Raw genomic sequence first — 19,463 nt, 5'->3', positions numbered from 1 at the left:
ACAAGCTGTTCAGGACAGCATCGCTATTAACAGACTTCCAATGCCAGAGCCCCCAGTGTTTAATGGCAATCCCATTGACTTTGTTGAGTGGAAGGCTTCTTTTATTTCACTTATAGATAGAATGAACATTCCCACTACCGACAAGCTGCACTACCTAAGGAGATATGTAGGTGGCTCAGCTCACAAATGCCTAGAAGGGACATTCTATCGTAGTGACAGTGAAGCTTACAGCGACGCTTGGAAAAAGCTCAATCAGAGGTACGGCCAGCCATTTATCATTCAAAAGGCTTTTAGAGAAAAGTTATCCAACTGGTCAAAAATACAGTCAAAGGATGCTGAAGGATTGAGAGACTTCTCAGATTTCTTAAATGCCTGTCTGCAGGCCATGCCCCATGTAAAAGGTTTAAACATCCTAAACGATTGTGAGGAAAATCAGAAGTTGGTGCGGAAACTGCCAGAGTGGCTAGCCTCACGATGGAACCGGCAAGTAACATTGCGTCTCACGGAGGGAAAGGATTTCCCTAGCTTCAAGGACTTTGCCAAGTTTATGTCTGTGGAGGCCGAAACCGCCTGCAATCCAGTCACCTCTTTCCTCGCTCTCCATCCACCTGATGGTTCTGGTCAAGAAAAGTGGAGCACAAGGGTAAGCAAAAGAAACAAAGCCAGCACCTTTAACACACAAATTGTGGTTGAAAACAGTAAGCAGACCACAACAAAGGAAAAGGTCAAGGCCCCTTGTATGCTTTGTAAGGATATCAGTCATCAGCTTTGCAAATGTCCAGACTTCATGCAAAGAAAACTGGAATACAGAAGGGCATATGTCAAAGATAACAGACTGTGTTATGGATGTCTAAAACACGGTCACAGCGCGAAGGAATGCCGACATCGGCACACATGTGACTCATGCAGAGGACGGCATCCTACATGTCTCCACGATGATGGCTACGGAAAAGTTGAAATCAAAGAATGGACAAATAGGGAAATGTCAGCGCAACACAGGGAAACGGAACCAACGTCTGCCGTTTCTCTCAATGTCACCAGTCAAGGTCAGTCAGAAAACACCTCAATGATAGTGCCAGTGTGGGTGTCAAGCGACAATAATCCATCCAGAGAAAAACTTGTGTATGCCCTGCTGGATACACAAAGTGACACAACATTCATTGAAAATGATGTAAGTAATGAACTTCAGCTGACTACTTTCCCTGTTAAACTGAAACTCACTACGATGATGGGTGAAAATATGGTCTTTAAAAGTGAACGGACATCTGGTCTGCGTGTGAGAGGTTTCAATTCTACTGTGCACATCAAACTGCCTCCTGCATACACCAAGGACTGCATTCCTGTAAACAGACAACACATACCAACGCACGAAACGGCAAAAGGATGGCAGCATCTCCAAGCAATTGCAGATCAAATGCCGCCTCTTCTTAACTGTGAAGTGGGGTTACTCATAGGATACAATTGTCCAGGAGCTCTCATACCCAGGCGTGTCATAACAGGAAAGGATAACGAACCCTTTGCTATTCTCACAGACTTAGGGTGGAGTATTGTCGGCTGTTCAGCAACTCACTCTGATGCACAATTGTCAAACGGTCACTGTCACAGAGTAACTGTGAAGGAGCTGCCCGCAGTGACTCCATTGGATGCAATAAGAATGCTCGAGACTGATTTCAGAGACACTCAAGGAGATGACAAAACAGTCAGTCAAGAAGATTTGATTTTTCTTGACAAATTAAAGGAAAGCATAAAAACAAACAAGCAGGGACATTACGAAATGCCCCTCCCTTTCAGAGAGAGGCCCTTCCTTCCTGATAACAAGCAACTTGCTGCTGTAAGATTAAGCCACCTGAAAAGGAAGTTCATTTTAAATGAAAGCTACAAGAATGACTACATGAACTACATGAAGGACATCATTGAGAGAGGTGATGTCGAGGAGGTATGCGATGTGGGCACTTATGGAGAAAAATGGTACATACCTCACCATGGTGTTTATCACCCCAAAAAACCTGAAAAGCTGAGAGTGGTTTTTGACTGTTCTGCAAAGTACAAGGGAAGTAGCCTCAATGAACATCTTCTCCCTGGCCCAGATATGATAAACAGTCTGACAGGTGTTCTCATTCGCTTCCGACAGCATCGCATTGCTCTGATGTGTGACATAGAAAAGATGTTTCATCAGTTCCATGTCTCAGAAAATGACCGTGATTATCTACGCTTCTTATGGTGGAAAAACAGAGACCTAAGCACACCTCCCCAGGAATTCAGGATGAAGGTCCATCTTTTTGGAGCTGTATCTTCACCGGGGTGTGCAAATTATGGATTGAAGCAGCTCGCCAAAGAACACAGTCACACACACCCATTAGGGTCACAGTTCATTGCCAGAGACTTTTATGTGGACGACGGCATCATTAGTGTAGAGTCTGCTGAAAAAGCCATTCAAATAGCAAAGGAGGCACGCGAAATGTGTGCAAATAGAGGTTTACGCCTTCACAAATTTGTGTCCAACAACATTGCCGTTTTGCAAAGCATCCCCGCAACAGAACACGCCATGGACATCAAAACAAAAGATCTCAGATTCAATGATCCAGCTTTAGAGAGAGCATTGGGGATATATTGGAACATCGAGAGCGATTGTTTCACTTTCAAAGTCTCTCCAAAGAACCAGCCCGCAACACGTCGCGGCATCCTGTCATCTGTCGCCTCCATATACGACCCGCTGGGCTTCGTAGCTCCCTTCCTCCTCAAGGGAAAGAAAATTCTCCAAGAAATGTGTCATCAAGGAACAGGATGGGATGATCCAATTCCAGAGCGGTTGAAGCCACGGTGGGAGAAATGGGAAGATGATCTTGTTAAGATGGAAGGAATACAGGTAGCTCGCTGCTATCAGCCTCCTGGCTTTGGAAAGGTGATGAAAACTGAATTACATCACTTTTCAGATGCCAGCACCACGGGCTACGGCCAATGCACATACCTGAGACTGAAGAATGAAAGAGGAGACATTCACTGTGTTCTTCTAATGGGAAAAGCGCGAGTCTCGCCGCTAAAGGTCACAACTATTCCAAGGTTAGAACTTGCCGCAGCAGTTGTCTCAGTCACAGTGAGCAATATGCTCAAAGAAGAATTAGGCTACTGTAATGTAGAAGAGTTCTTTTGGACAGACTCAAAGGTTGTATTAGGCTACATTAATAATGATGCTCGCCGTTTCCACACCTTTGTAGCAAATCGAGTGCAGAAAATCCGTCGTGGCTCAGACCCGAAGCAATGGTTCTATGTACCAACTGATGAAAACCCAGCAGACTATGCATCAAGAGGGAAAACAGTAGATGAGTTGCTCTCTTCTGATTGGTTCACCGGCCCTAGCTTTCTGTGGAAAGGAGAAATAGAAGTGCCAACAGAGGTGCTTTTGGAGCTACCTGTTGGTGACCCAGAAGTTAAAAGGGCTCAGACATTCCAGACAAAGACCTCAGAGCAAGTTGATCTTGTAGGAAGATTAAAGAAGTTTTCATGCTGGTCTCGGGCCGTCGGGGCAGTGGCGCGTCTCTTGCGGCGTGCTAGAAAGGTCAAATCGTGTGACCTTTCAACAGTCAGCGAAAGACAAAGTGCAGAACGACTTATCATCAAGGACATACAAAGCCAAGCGTACGGAGAAGAGATTAAACTATTAAAAAAGAGACATCAGCTTCCAAGACACAGCAAGCTGTATCACCTCGATGCTTTCCTGGATGCAGAGGGTGTGCTCAAGGTGGGAGGTAGGCTCAGTCGCTCACCTTTTCCTAACTCTTTTAAACATCCAACAGTCATTCCTCCAGGACATCACATGACTAATCTGATCATCGCCCACCATCATGAAACAGTAAAACATCAGGGCAAAGGCTTCACCATGAATGAAATTAGGTCCAATGGCTATTGGATCTGTGGACTCAGCAGAGCAGTCGCAACACACATCCGCCACTGTGTGACATGTCGAAGGTTGAGAAGACCAGCTGAAAGCCAAAGGATGAGTGACCTGCCTGTTGAAAGAACAGAACCCACCCCACCCTTCACTTATTGTGGGATGGACTGTTTCGGCCCCTTTTGGACAAAACAAGGGAGAAAACAAGAAAAAAGGTATGGATTGCTCCTTACCTGCTTCTGCTCTAGAGCCATTCATATTGAAATGTTGGAGGACTTGTCCACAGACACATTCATTAATGGATTGAGATGCTTTATTGCTTTAAGAGGTGCTGTACGACAAATTCAATGTGATCAAGGCACCAACTTCATGGGTGCAAAAAATGAGCTGAGTGCTACATTAAAGGAGTTGGACACGAATAGATTGAACGTATTCCTCACAGAAAAGCAGTGTGACTTTGTAATGAATGCACCTCATGCCAGCCATGCAGGTGGTGTGTGGGAAAGGCAAATCAGAACTGTCAGAAGTGTTCTTAATGCCACTCTGTTACTTGCCTCTGGTAGGCTAAATGATGCATCATTGCGCACCTTCTTTTATGAAACCATGGCTATAGTGAACAGTCGTCCGCTCACAGCTGATACCTTGGACAGCCACAACAGTTTGGAGCCACTCACTCCTAACCACTTGATCACGATGAAATCCACCACAGCCTTGCCTCCACCTGGCAAGTTTGAAAGAGAGGATCTCTATGGACGAAAGAGATGGCGTCAGGTGCAGTACCTGACAGAGCAGTTTTGGAGTAGATGGAAAAGGGAATATCTACACAATATCACAACAAGACAATGCTGGCATAGCACTAAAAGGAACCTGCAGGTTGGTGACATTGTACTGGATGCTGAGGACACTTTACCACGAAGCAAATGGAAACTCGGGACAGTCTCAGACGTCATTAAAGGCAAAGATGGACTTGTGAGACGGGCCAAAATCTTGTTTGGAGAGAAGGAGCTGAATCACAAAGGAGAGCGCACCAACAGGCCTGTTTTGGAGCGCCCTGTCCAGAAATTAGTTCTATTGTTAGAGGCTGTTTAAGCACTATTGCAGTTAAGAAATGCTATATTGTTTTCTGTGTAGTTTTAGCCCATACCTTTGAAAGGTTATTCTGTAATTTGAAATTGAGTGTTTTAAGGTTTCTATTTTGTAAAAACACTAATTTGGTGGGAGTGTAAGTAACTCTGCAGATCTTCTGGTAAAAGGGAATTGTACCTTTATTTTGAAAGGGTAAAAAGAGGATGTTTCTGCGTTTTGAATGTGAGCTTAACGGAACTTGTTACTGACAAATGTGAATTTTATTCAAAACTATTCGTTTAATGGACCCGTAACAATAATGGCAAAAAGCTCTTACGGTGGTGTTTTTACGCTGACGTTCAAGGATGGTATTGCATGGAAAGGAAGAAAATAAAGGAGTAATTTCACCAGCAGTAAGTGCCATGTCTCTTTATATGCGGGATCCGTTACAGTGGGTCTAAAATATATTACATGGGTAGATGTGTTTAATCAGTTTACAACGCCTTTGTAAAAGTCTTGTTTAAATAAATCAAGTTTAAATAACTGCTCACAACCACACATGTGGAGTTCATTTTTTTGTACAATAAGAACACTAGAAAGAATAGATAGTTGACCTTTAACAAACGTATTCATTTCACAGCGAGTGTAGCTGAGTGTAGGGAGAGAATTCAATGAGAGGACTTTATGGTTCATCAGACCACAAATGAGACAGGAATCTGCCTCACTTCTAGCCTCCAGGGGACCATCTGTCCAAGAGGAGAGCAGGTCAGCTGAGTTAAGGGGTCCGTTCCCCTCCTGCTTAACAGATGTGTAGCATCCTTCCTTGGTGAGGTGGTGATAAGGGTCGGTTGGGTCAAGTTTAAGGGGACACACTAGCAGACGACCTGAAGACACTGGAGACAGTTAGCTGTTAGCTGCAGCAAACTCCAAAGGACCCCAGTGTGGGGAGTCACTCACTATCAGTACAGTCAGTAAAAAGAGGAACAGCAACATTTGTGCAGCTACAACCATGAAGTGGTTTTTCACAATATGATAATGTCCAATACATTTTCCTTTTATCAAATACTTGATTTATAAGCTATAAATCTACAGCTGAGGAAAACAGCTGTGAACAATAAGCCACTTTGATTGTCTTGGCAGATGTTGGACTGTGTCTGTCACGGTTTGGGTTTGTTTCCTGTTTTATTTTGTTGTCCCTGAATAGTGTCCCTACGTCTCTAAGTTCCTGGTCTTCGTCTGCCTTTGGATTTGAATTTATTAAAGTATTTCTCTGTGCAGAACTCTGCGTTTGGGTCCTCCTTCCTGCCTACGTTGGTCTTGACAGTGTCTTGTTCATTCTGGGCCCTCCTGCCCTGTGACACCTTTGAGTGACGACCTCGTCTTTAAGTGTGTTTCAGACTGTGTGACGTCCTCACTGTTAGATTGTGTGGAACAAAGTGAATCCACAGCCATGAAACAGTGAAGACATACGCTATGCATCAGAGTACATTTTAAGACCTTAAAATGATACATGAAACTACAACAGAGAACACGCATATAATAATGATCAAGATATTTTAATGCACTCAACAAATAGAAAGTATAGAATGTAAAATCTTCATTTACACTTCAAATATTTCCAAACATCTACTACACAAAATGTGAAGGCTGATGGAGTCGTTTTTAAGGTTATTGATTTTTTAGGAACTATGAAACTTATCACCACTGTTTCCATATTTATAATTTTCAATTAGCAGGAAACTAATCAATTTCATGGTCTTGTTCTTAAGGTGTGTGTGTGTGTGTGTGTGTGTGTGTGTGTGTGTGTAGAATGTGTTACATTCCAGTCCTATACAGGACATTATTGATGAGATTGTGGATCAGGAATTTCAAACAGTTACTGAAATGAAGCTAAAAAACAAAAGTGAAGAATTCCTGCTGTCACTCGTTGTGAAACTTGGGCAGCTGGTTGCCGGGGACAACCACGTGCTCCACCCCAGTTTCCGTGATGACCACAAGGTGAGCCACGCCTCCGCTGACGTTGTCTCTGCCCATAGCAAGAGCTAAAGCTGTGACCCAGAGAGAGAGCAAAGGGGGGGCAGAGCGGGGGGGACAACAAGCAGGACAAATACAGGTTTATTAACTGAAGGTGAGCAGCATGCAGCGTTTATACACCTCCTAAAGGCTCTAAAGGCTGCATGGTCACCAACTACAACATAGATGTACATCACACCACTCAATCTGAGTGCAACCAGAGGCCTTTGTCCCGGCTGAGCTGTGGGACATTATGTCAAACTCTCATATTATAATATTTATAATATTATGATATTTACTGAACTCTTATTCTCATTGTCTGCATCATACTGGAATCATAGAAACACAACCCAAGTTCCCCCCATTGAACACCAAACAAGTAGCAGTGAATTTAGGTCAGCGTGCACAAGTGAACCAACAGGACCGTACCATTAGTGGCAAACTGCAGGCATTCCTCTCTGCTCATGTGGGCTTTGTATTTGGCGTCGACGTAGCCGTAGATGTAGGTGCTGCCTGAGCCTCCGATGGTCACCGGCTGACCGATCAACATCCCACCAAGAGACACCACGTACACCTGGAGAGGGACGCAGGATATCAGCAGTAGGTGGAGTTTCTTTGGACTGCTGTGGTCTCTGCTTCCTGTGTGACTGTGATCCCGACCAGCCCCCACCTGAGGTCCCTTCTTCCTGTCCCAGCCTGCTGTGATGAAGCCCGCCTGCAGCTCCTCTTTGTTGTTGTAGCACAGTTCCTGCAGCACCGATGCTGCTGCTATCACCAGTGGAGGGCTCTCCATCTGCACACTGTGCAAAAACAACTATTGTTTTGGGCTCTCTAATGATTTTATATAGCTGTCATTGTAACAAGTGTTTGGGGTTAGTTTGTTAGTTGTTGTACACAACTTTGTCAGCTGTCTTCTCCTCTTGGAGGATTAAAATGAATCAATAACCAGCGTGATTAACAAATTATTCTATTAATGAGTGATTTGAAAATGGGATTTAGCTTCCTTTCTAAACACAAGTATAGTTAACATGTGCTATTGTACTCATACGAGTGTGTGGCACCTATGGAGTGACAGGTGGAACTTTGCAGCCTTGGTGACAGCCTGAGCATCTGCTAGTGAGCCGGCCATGCAGCAGAAGATCTGGTCATGAACCTGGACCACCTTGTTGATGGTCTTAGATGACACGTATTCCCTAAAGAGAGAGAGGAATGTATGTGATGAAGTGACTTGGATCCACCACAGTCACAGGGACATTTCTGTTTCTTACTAATGGCTTTAACAATGGAGGCATCTTCATGTATCTACCCAGCACCCTTACCCTCCAATGGAAGCCCTGGAATCTGAACCAATCACAACCCCTCCATCAAACGTGGCAGCCAGGATGGTGGTCTGGGGGAGAGGGGGGGATATGTTCTCACATGCAAGTAATGAATAAGTAGTTACATCAAGCCAAACACAGCAGGAGACATAACACGCACGTGACTCCTGGCTTCCGTGTCCATTTCAGCCACTCTGAGCACCGCTATGCATCATGGGATTTAGAGTTTCTGGAAGGATTTTTTTTAAACTGAAAATAAACGTGTAGCTTGTCGCTTCTTTGTGTGTTCAGTTCTAAAATATGTTGTAAAGATGTGACTCATTCAGGACTAACGTGCAAACACGTGGGACATTTAAACACGCGACAGCTCCGGTCCTCGTAGTGTTTGGCTTCCTTTCAGGTAACTTCTAGTCTCACCTGTTTATGCGCAGAATCACTGATCGATCATTTGATCCTTCAGCAGGTTCTCCGATGACACTAAGGAGCCGGTCCGGATGTACTCACCCCTGTGCTGACTCCTTTGACCCGTGAGTCCACGCTGCGTTTCTCCATTTTCACAGCAAAAGCGAAAGAGAAGAAGGAGGCGACGCTCCAAACAGCGACCTCAGGCGCATCGAGACGCGCAGAAGAGCCGCAGTCCAGGATCCATATGGCGCTATCCAATGTCCTCCAAGCTCCTGCAGCGGGGTTTAACTTCGACCACGCAGCCAGGTAGGAGCTTCTGTTCGGCTCTTCTAGGCACCACTTGGTGTCGGTTTAGATGTAGAAAACCAATGAAACTTTCAGATCCATTCGAGATCCAAAGTGAAAGTAACTTTCCCCTGTTTGTTTGTCACGTTGATCAATGAAACAACTTGGTTATTATAGATATTACATCCATTAATAAGTATCTCCCTCCCTGTAGGAATGCTGAGTTAGAGGCTCTGTTTAATGGACAGGTACCTAAACCTGTGAAAACAGGCACCACCATCGCGGGAGTGGTGTTCAAGGCGAGTACACAAACCTGTGTAAATCTGCATGTGTATGAAAAGGGAAAGAAGTGGAATGTTTAGTCCATAAAGCCTGAGTTTTATTCTTTAACACTGTTCATCAAAGTGTACCACAATATTTCATTTACCTTTCATCACTGCATAACTGAACAGTTCACAACTATGATGATAAATACATAAACACAGTGAGGGGATCTGCCCAATGTCTCACAGCACTGCTGGGGCCTGTTTAGCTCCAAGGGCCCACTGAGGTATAAAGGCCTCGTTCTAGTGTGAACCAAAGTGAATCATTGTGTAACAATTAGAGTAACACACTTCCCACTGGGTCTGTGTGGGTGCAGGATGGAGTGGTTCTGGGAGCAGACACAAGAGCCACATCCAGTGAAGTAGTGGCTGACAAGATGTGCACCAAGATCCATTACATTGCTCCAAATATATAGTAAGTCTTGTATACGCACACTGAAAGACAACCAGAGATCCACCTTTAAAATACTCTCACTGTCATCAGGCTGAAACGTATGTTCCTTCTTGTGGTCGTGGTTCCATAATATGCTTCCTTTACTTGTGATTTCCTACATATTCCACAATGCCTTACAGAGCCCTCAGATTAGCACTAAGGTTTTTGTGCTCGCAGTGCATTCTGGGTTATTGAGGCTAATGCAGGAGATGGAATAAGTCGCTGTGACTTTTGGGGTATAATGGATTTCTATGACTGTTGAAGTAAAACTGAAAAGATGCTGAAGTTCCTCTTCTCTCTCTTTCCCAATTCCCTGTAGCCTTTTTCATATTTTCCCTCAACTCTTCATTCACAAAACACTACTTTCTCTGTCCTAGTTGTTGTGGAGCAGGTACAGCAGCAGATACAGAGAAGACCACTGAGCTCCTCTCCTCCAACCTCACCATCTTCTCCCTGAACAGCGGGAGGAACCCTCGTGTCGTCATGGCCGTCAACATCCTCCAGGAGATGTTGTACAGGTTTGTAAAGTAACACAAGCTTGTGTCCACAGGTGTGTGAATGAGTTCAAGTACCCGTTAAAAACCCCGTTCTGATCTGTGTGCTCCTCAGGTATCACGGCCAAATTGGGGCCAGTCTCATACTGGGAGGAGTAGATTGCACTGGGAACCACCTGTACACGGTGGGGCCGTACGGCAGCGTGAACACGATGCCTTACCTTGCAATGGGTACCTACGAGATAGAAGGATATTCTCTAAGCATCGTGGCTCCAGAACATTCACCATTTGGAATAACATTTGAATCTGCTGTATTTATTCATTGGATTCCTTCTCAGACCTCATGTCTGTTTCATCCTGCAGGCTCTGGGGATCTGGCTGCTTTGGGGATTCTAGAGGACGGGTACAAACCCGACCTGGAGGTACGCCTCCTGGACACCTGTTACACACTGTGACAAGGATTGATAGTCAGGATCATTTACACACCATCACAACGTTATTTCACTTACTTTTGGGCATCTTTAACTTAATAATTGGCATAAGGTGGGATTGTAGGTCAAATAATCAGCTACCTGCAAACAATATGGAAAATGTTTTTAAAAAATGATTCCTGTCACTATTGAATGACGAAATAGAAAAACTGTTTCGGTATTTGGGGAGTTTCTCTCTGTCATTTACCTGAATTCTTGCATCTCTCCCAGCTGGACAAGGCCAAGGAGCTGGTGCGTACCGCCATCCACGCAGGAATCATGAATGACCTCGCCTCAGGCAACAACATCGACATCTGTGTCATCACCAGAGAAGGAGCGGACTACATCAGGCCGTACCAGGTGTCAGAGTACACAGACAAAAGGTAGGAGTGTGACTGACTTCTGCTGTATGGATCGATTCTTAAAGGAGCTGTGAGTAGGATTTAGTCTCTGGTGATGAGGCTGTAGATTGTTTCCCCTTCCTTTCCAAGTGAGTCAATGATGTAAAAACAAGGACGGCTCCATAGAGCCAGTATTCAGTCTGTAGAAACATGGCTGTGCATGAAACTCCATGAAGAGGAGCCGCTCCTGTAGATGTGAAGGGCTCATTCCAAGCTTAATAAAACACACGATTCTTAGCTTTAGGTGATGATACTTTAATGAAAATATGCTATGAATATTACACTGAATTTATTTTCATTAATACCTCTAATCCTACACACTGCTCCTTTAAAAAGAGATTATGTTGAACCATGTGTATAAATAAGGTTTCCCTCTCAGAGTGGTAGATATCATTCTGTATGTCATTATACACATAATACTTTTTAGTTATTGAATCCCTCTAACCATCCATTCTTCTATCCTAGGAAAACAAAATACAAATATGGTGCAGGTACAACAGCGGTTCTGACGGAGAAAGTAGTCCCTGTACAGCTGGAGGTTGTAGAGGAGACTGTGCAGCGGATGGATACAGCTTGATCTGTGATGCAGTCACACCTTAAAACAACACATTTAGCAGAAAAGTGAATGAATGTCTTTTTTTCACTTAAAAAATAAAATGCAAGCCGTGAAAACCATTTAATAAACATTGTCATGGTTTCTATTCTTCACTGTGTGGTGACAGAAATACATGAAACAGACTGTTTCGTCTATTGTATTTCAGACCAGATGAAAGAAATATAAAATGTGGCAAAATAATTCAAATTGAATGAAAATCTATTCCATCCCTGTTGCTGTTTATTTTCATGTTTTGAAATGATCTGCTAAATGTATTATTAATTTAATATTTCAAGCCTAAAGCAGTGTTTTTATTAATAATAATACTCCATGAACCCGACTACAGTAGATACAGCGTATTGTTATAAATGAAGGATTTCAAACACGCATTGATGACGTCATTACACCTCCGCTGCTGGGTTCAAACCTGATCGCTGCATTTCGCTCAGTAACTGATGACGAAACATAAACAGAGCTCTCCTATTGGTCGATGCAAGATGCATTGTTTTTATTAACAGTAAGATTCTAACCACAGTTTTCTCTTATATGTTTAAATCGGGTTTTAAGTTATATAATGTTCATCTGAATGTATTCATGTAAACTTGTTGGTTTTATGTAGTTATCTGGTTCTTTTAGCATGCAGGGCTACAATAAAACAGCTTTTAAACCCTTTCACTTTCGAATTCGTCGTCCCTTCCCAGGAAGTTATCCGTGACGTTCTTCAGACACCTTCGTCATTCAGGAAAACTTAAGAGCAGAATATAATTCCAATATAGTTGGATACATGATGGCTCTTTTCCAAGTATCTGGTTTTAAGTCTTATGCTGAACTCCGTGAGCAGATTCTTCCAGCCAGACAGACGCATCTCTTGGACCGAACCAACCACTACAACTTCGGGACCAGAACTCAGGAATTTGCTCTCCCTCTGGGTGTAGACGTGAGTATCATTTCACCGAGTTTTGCTACGAAATGAAAAGTCGCCATCGTATCAGGTGACCCTGATGCAACAAGCGTGACGCGTCAGACGCGCTGTGGTTCAACGTCTTTTACGCGTCTGTGGTGCACGTGCGCTTCTCATGCAGCTTCAGATGATGCATTCACCTTAACAGTTACTGTGGGATAATATAACATGTATGATATTCCACTTTCATGTACTGTTGCATGCACCCCCCCCCCCCCCCCCCCCCACACACACACACATAGTGATCTTCTTTTTGGTTCTATTTCAGCCTTCAGGGTTTCTCAGAACCTGTAACCGTGATGGTGGTGTGAGTATAGACCTGAACCACGGGACGACCACCCTGGCCTTCAAGTTCAAACATGGAGTCATTGTGGCTGTGGACTCCAGAGCCTCAGCAGGCCGTTACTTGGGTAGACACGTTTTTATTCCTTACGCATCATATCAAAGATGTGTGCAGCTTTGAATCGTAACACAGAGGAACATGGAGCCATACAAAGTAAATGAGGCAACAAGAGTAACTAATTACAAAATGTCTTCTTTGCACAAATGTGTCCCGCTCTGCAGCATCCAACGACGTCAACAAGGTGATAGAGATCAACCCCTACCTGCTGGGCACCATGTCGGGCAGCGCTGCAGACTGCCAGTACTGGGAGAGACTCCTGGCCAAAGAATGCAGGTCCGTCTGCAGTGCATTTGACTGTCTGCATAATAAATGTGTTCCATGCAGAGTTGAGTAAAGTATCTGGTCTAGGAAAGAAACCGGAGAACACTCTGATCTGGTTTAGTTGGTTTGAGTGAAGCAAAGAGGTTCAGTGGTGAGGAGGACTAAGACTTTAAACCCCACACGGGCCGTCTGAGGCCTCCCTGTGTGGTGTCTGTGAGGACATGTGTGTGTGAAGACATGGGTGTGTGAGGACATGAGTGTGTGAAGACATGGGTGTGTGAAGACATGAGTGTGAGGACATGAGTGTGTGAAGACATAAGTGTGAGGACATGAGTGTGTGAAGACATGTAGTAACGCATTAAAACACAAATTAAAACCAAATGACTAAATTACATTAATATAAATGTAGCCACAGTAATTATATCATAAATGTGTTGTTTCTGTTCATTGTTGAGATTCAAACAGACACAAAGGTCGACTTGGACTCGAAGCCGAACAGATCCCTGACTTTACAAAAAACGTCCATAAGCCAAAGATAACAACAACAGGGTCAATGATGCAGTGGTGATGTTTTGGACGGACATGGATGTAAAATGGAACATGACAGGTCGACCCTGGAAACAACCCTGATGGATGTTTCTATTGATTGGTTTCATGACTTGGTCCCTCCAGGCTCTACAGGCTGAGGAGCAACCACAGGATCTCTGTGGCTGCTGCCTCCAAGCTGCTGTGCAACATGATGCTGGGCTACAGAGGCATGGGCCTCTCTATGGGAAGCATGATCTGTGGATGGGACAAAGAGGTGAGCTGTGGCTTTGAGTCTCACCGTCTGGGCCCAAACATGAGAATCCTTTTTCTTCCACTTCCTGTGAAGCAGAGCCTAGAAATACAAATGTCCTCACCTCACTGCACTAGATGATTGAGAGGTTGTCTTCTGAGGCAGGATGTCTAATGTGGATCTTTTATGCTCCTGTTGGATGTCTCTGTGTCTCCAGGGTCCCGGTCTGTACTACGTGGACGACCAAGGGACGCGTCTGTCCGGCCGCATGTTCTCTACCGGCTGTGGGAGCAGCTACGCCTACGGCGTGGTGGACAGCGGCTACAGGGAGGACATGACGGTGGACGAGGCGTATGAGCTGGGACGCCGGGGCATCGCTCACGCCACACACAGGGACGCCTACTCTGGAGGGGCGGTCAACAGTGAGTCCACTCTGGTTTCCATCTAGCAGACAGCAACATCCGTCTCACATTGTCTCCGTCAGTCCTCTTTGGTCCAGACTGGTGTCTCCACTATTGGACGGGTTACTGGGACGTTTCAGGACTAATTGTGTCCCTTTGGTGATCCTCTGACCTTCTATGTATCACCATCAAAAGTTCAACTTGTCCTTTAGTTTAAGAACTAAGAACATTTGCATGAAACTAATCTTACTTAAACTTTCCATAAATTCCCTTTTAATCATCTCTGCTCACTCACTTTTATAACTGCAGTAGGACAACAATTTACATCTATTTTCACTGCAAATTCAGTATTTCCTCGATTCAGTGTCAAGAAAACGTTCATTCAAGTTGCTTAAAATAAAATATTATGTACAACTGACTAAAGGTTTCAGCCTAACGTTGTAACAGCAATGATCCTCTGTGGTTCCTCACTTCACAACAGAAATATACAGTTTTTTCTGATTTTCAAAGAGTTATAAAACTGTATGCTATGACTGTCGATTTTTGTTCCATTATAAAGTAGCAAATAGAAGAAATACAATAAATGAACCTTAGTAAACAAGAACAAGCTGATGCTGATGAGTCGACCTATAAACTCACACGTGTTTGATGTCGTTCTCGTCTTCCTCTCACACTCATTTCACGTCTCTACTGATACCTGCAAAGAGATGCATCAGAAATAAGGGAGGAGAGCCATGCAGAGTATGTAGCCATGGTCTGTGACCACTGGAAACATCTGTGTCCTTATTTGTACATTGGAGTAATGTGTCTGTGTGTGTGTGTGTGTGTGTGTGCGTGTGTGTGTGTGTGTGTGTGTGTGTGTGTGCGTGTGTGTGTGTGCAGTGTACCACATGCAGCAGGACGGCTGGATAAAGGTGTGTAAGGACGACGTCTCCGAGCTGATCCACCGCTACAGGAAGGGAATGTTCTGAATGCTCAGCACTCTGAACACACTGATGATGCGTGTCTTTCCAGAAGCTTCTTTGTGCACTTTTCTAGTAGTGATTTTGGAGATGATCCCACTGATGTCTCACAGCAGAGAAATGCTCTCCAAACGTTTCTTTCCTTCCACATGAACCTGAAGTCTACAGGACCAAAGTGTCACTAAACTGCTGAGCTCATTGTGTGCTGTTTGTTGCTAGTGATGTAATGCAGGTGCTGTGTGTGTTGGTTCTCACATGCTTCTGTGTACTAGTGTGTTCTTTGTGTTGACCACACATGCTGTTTAAAATACTTTCACCAACACAACACAACAATCCCAAATACAGCCCTGCTGTCCTGTGATGATTGACATGAACCAACCACGAGGGAAATTGAGTCAGTGGGTCACATGTTGATGAAAATTAGAAGATTTAGATCTTAAAGCCTTTTTATTCTTTCTCTTACTGTTTTTCAGTCGTTTTACTGTCAACCACATTATTTCTTTCAAAGAAATCCTGTTGTAAAATTACAAAAAATCTTTTTTCAAATAAATATTCTATGATAAAATATTTTAGATGCCTGGTGTGATGGTGACATCATTTTGTTTTATTATTGATGGGCATGAAATGTGATTTAAACATACAGGAAGTGTCAAATCTTTCCAGAACTAAAGCTGTTGGGTGAAATATTCCAAGCTCTCGTGTTCCTAATGACTGGTGACAGTCTGACTATTAAATACTTATTATTATTAAATGATCTGGGTCATATCACAGGGCAAATTATACGTGTATATATTTAGGTTGATTAATTATTTATAGTTTAATGTATAACAGAACAATGACGTTGTGAAAACGGCTGTGATGTCATCTGTTTCCAGGCAGAACCACAACACATAGCTTTTGATAAAGGAAGTATATTGGTCTGTATGAAAAAAGGTTAAAGGTCTTAATTTTCACAGGTCAGTGAGGATGTTTGTTTTCTTTCACTGAAGTTCAACTTTAGAGGTCCCAGGATTCGAACAGTAATGAAATAAAGAATTTTATTCATATAGAAAATACAGTAAAAAGGGCCTGCACAGATTTGTTGTTAAAATATATTAATGTAAAAAATGCATATTAGTATTTTAAAATGTAGGTATAACATACATCAAAAAGAAGGACAGAGTGTAATTAGAGGAGCAACAGAACTGAAATATCTCCTGATGTCCTAAAGCAGTGTTTCTCAACTGGTGGGTTGCGTAAAAAAAAGGTTGACAATCACTGTTCCTGTGAGGGCCAGATAACTTTTCCCTTCCCTGGAGGGGGTCAGAAAAAGTGTGACGATTGCAGTGGGTGCAATGTAAACATTTATTGTCTTCCAGAAAGCCACATATAACCAAATAATAACAATCCATGATCTTCACAGAAAAAAAAAGTCAGGAAAATAAATAATACCACTTAATGAAATAAATAATAACCGCCTTGACGGATGAGAGCATTGAACAAACAAATAATCGTTTGACCACTGCAGGTTAAATACCTGCATTCTGAATCAACCTTTTCTCTATTATTCCGTCCTACTTCACAGGGGCTAGTCTAGGATTTGCGTGGCCAGACTGAAAAAAAAAATCATAATGCCCCTCTGGTATTGTTCAGGGGGCCGGGCCAAATGTGGAGGCGGGCCGTATACGTTTGGGTTTAGTTTGGGTCCTCAAAAGGGGCTCTTTTACCCCTGGGGGTATGTGATGGCACTTCAGGGGGTACGTGAGATTTTTTTTGTAAATGAATTTAAAATTAGCATCTATTCAAATATCCTTTGAAAAACATTTTTTTTTTCTTAAGGGGATAAAGAAATATTTCTTAGGGGGTGCATCACTAAAAAAAAGGTTGATAACCACTGTTCTAAAGATAGTTCAGGAACTAAGGGACCTGAATCAAACAGACTGTGGAAGAACAGAATTTTAAACAAAAAACCATTGTGAATTTAACGTTCCTAACATTAGACTTTTCAGTTTCCAATGAGATAATGAATAATTAAATAAATTCCCCAAGAGGAAAGCTTCCCTAGCGAAACATTATTTTTTAAGAGGAACAATTTGACATGTTGGGAGAAAAATAATGATTTATTCAATTGCTTGAAAATATTTCATAAATTTGAAGTATTAGCATAAAGACTCAAAAGATTTGGCTCTGCTCATCTCTCTTCTGAGATCTCTTCTTCTGTTGTCCTACTGCAGTCAATGGCTCAATACGACACTCTGTCCAGAGCCTTTTTCTATTGTAATGTAAATATTAAAACAGTTTCAACCATAGATGGTTCTTCTCAGGTCAAAGTGGTACTTGTGAGGTACTTTAGGATGAAACATCACAACATTATCTTTACCAGAAATGAGTTGTCTAAGAGAGGGATACTGTGCTCACTGTGGTATTTAGGGTCCGCGCTACGACTAGTCGTAGAGGAACCTATTGTATTTTAAGGAATAATCATAATTATTATTATTCTCACAAACCCTTTTTTTTGGGCCTTTATCATATTCAAAAAGTTGTTAAATTTGGCATGGATATCCAGACTGTTAAAAAATTTGATAATTTCTTACGTTTGGGTATGAAGAAATGTCTCTATAGCGCCCTCTAGAAATTTAAAAAAGACCACACTAGGCCAGTTTCTGCCCCGGATGTCGGATCTACTTGAAAGTTGGCACACAGGTCCTCTTTGGCATGCTCTACAAAAAAGTTAATCATGGTATGCAAATGCACCTAACTAGATTTTCCGCCTTTTTGTATTTAGTGAAAAACACACGGAGACACGGAGGTAAGCGGACTTTGTATTTTGTCAAAATCAGTTAAAATGTTTTCATGTTGTTAGTGTAGCGGAGTGTTTTATTAAGAATGGTGTTCTGAGAGGCTTTAAGCTCCTGGTTATATGTTGACATAAAAGGCCTAAGACCATCATAATGTCAAAGATAAAGTTTGCAAAGCGGCATTCCTGGCGTTGCTCCACACGGTTAACGACCACTGACTTGATACCGCTTTGCCCGACGGCTGCAGGGTTCCTCGGCCCCATTTGTAACCGTGTGGCCAGTGCCCCGACGTGCAAGGAGTAGCGAGGACCCGTCCAACGCTGCTCGCAGCTTTGATTTGTTCTGTATTTTTTCAAATTCATGGAAGCTTCTCCCATTTCTGTACTTTAAGCAACTTTCTGAAATTAATTTGACCTTTATGCATTCCAATGCATTTTCAGCAGGAAATGCATTTTCTAGTTTATATTTATGTTTAATAAAGAAAAGGAATTTTCACAGCTTGCTGCTAGTTTATAAATTGAGGCGAATTATCCTCATTGAGAATTCAACCATGGCACTGGGGGCTCATTCATTTACAGTCAACTACTTTTGCAGTTTGTCGGGTAGACCCCAGTTTAAAGTTTAAAACGGCACAATAAAGAAATACTCAAACCATGAATAATAAAAATAAAAGTTCATCAGATTCAAGCTTAAGTTTGGTTGTTGAGTACCACTATGAACCTTGGCTACAACACACAGTAGTTTTCCTATTTCTAAATGTGCGGGTTACATTTTAGGATCAATTTTTCTCTCCTCTCTGAAATAAAACATGATTGAAATAGTGATTAAAATGCTTCAGCAGCGACATCTTCACCCCAAGTTTTCTCTTTTTATTGTTTGTGCCTGAATCATAAAAATAAAGTTTGTTTATTTGTAATGAATAGAATTAGTATTTGCTTTTAAATGGCTGACTTAAATCTAATGAAAATAATTATGTTAACCACGAAAATATACTTAATCAAGACTTAAAAGTATTTTTTGTTCTTCCTTTGTCATTATTTTAAGGTAAAAATGTCTTAATAAACGAGAACGTGAATGAACACTTTAAATCAGGATTAAAATATTATTTGAAAAGCAATCAAACTTCCATGTGTCATTTATATTCAAACTCATTAACTCAAGAACACTGTAGCTTAACATAAGTCAAAAAGTAATAATAAAGAACAGATTAATTAATCTTTGTGGTGTA

At 42.5% G+C, this 19,463-nt stretch overlaps 3 protein-coding genes across 4 annotated transcripts; 2 read left to right on the top strand and 1 right to left on the bottom strand.

Annotated features, from left to right (window-relative positions):
• Positions 1-6,494: 6,494 nt before the first annotated feature.
• LOC134107059 (proteasome subunit beta type-6-B like protein) lies at positions 6,495-8,921 on the bottom strand. The gene is made up of 6 exons (XM_062558342.1): positions 8,791-8,921; positions 8,287-8,357; positions 8,029-8,160; positions 7,638-7,767; positions 7,397-7,541; positions 6,495-7,002 (listed from the first exon to the last, which is right to left on the bottom strand). Exons 1-6 carry the CDS (start codon positions 8,836-8,838, stop codon positions 6,875-6,877), a joined length of 654 nt encoding a protein of 217 aa, XP_062414326.1. The 5' UTR covers positions 8,839-8,921; the 3' UTR covers positions 6,495-6,874.
• LOC119218854 (proteasome subunit beta type-7-like) lies at positions 8,479-11,789 on the top strand. Of its 2 annotated transcripts, XM_062558339.1 has the most exons (9): positions 8,479-8,686; positions 8,847-8,997; positions 9,191-9,275; positions 9,617-9,714; positions 10,110-10,250; positions 10,342-10,457; positions 10,590-10,648; positions 10,928-11,079; positions 11,563-11,789. In XM_062558339.1, the coding sequence occupies exons 2-9, from the start codon at positions 8,936-8,938 to the stop codon at positions 11,672-11,674; spliced, it is 825 nt and encodes a 274-aa protein (XP_062414323.1). In that variant the 5' UTR covers positions 8,479-8,686; positions 8,847-8,935; the 3' UTR covers positions 11,675-11,789. The 2 variants fall into 2 exon arrangements, with proteins under 2 accessions (XP_062414323.1, XP_062414322.1); XM_062558338.1 differs by lacking the exon at positions 8,479-8,686 and having other exon boundaries at positions 8,695-8,997.
• Positions 11,790-11,912: 123 nt separating this feature from the next.
• Positions 11,913-15,970, top strand: LOC119218713 (proteasome subunit beta type-8). Its single transcript, XM_062558334.1, has 6 exons — positions 11,913-12,629; positions 12,922-13,063; positions 13,218-13,329; positions 13,990-14,119; positions 14,313-14,517; positions 15,379-15,970. Exons 1-6 carry the CDS (start codon positions 12,477-12,479, stop codon positions 15,465-15,467), a joined length of 831 nt encoding a protein of 276 aa, XP_062414318.1. The 5' UTR covers positions 11,913-12,476; the 3' UTR covers positions 15,468-15,970.
• Positions 15,971-19,463: the final 3,493 nt, after the last annotated feature.

Source organism: Pungitius pungitius, chromosome 17, assembly GCF_949316345.1.
Source record: "Pungitius pungitius chromosome 17, fPunPun2.1, whole genome shotgun sequence".
Taxonomy (NCBI): domain Eukaryota; kingdom Metazoa; phylum Chordata; class Actinopteri; order Perciformes; family Gasterosteidae; genus Pungitius; species Pungitius pungitius.
The sequence above is the reverse complement of the archived record's forward strand: the minus strand, read 5'-3'. Positions and strand labels throughout refer to the sequence as shown.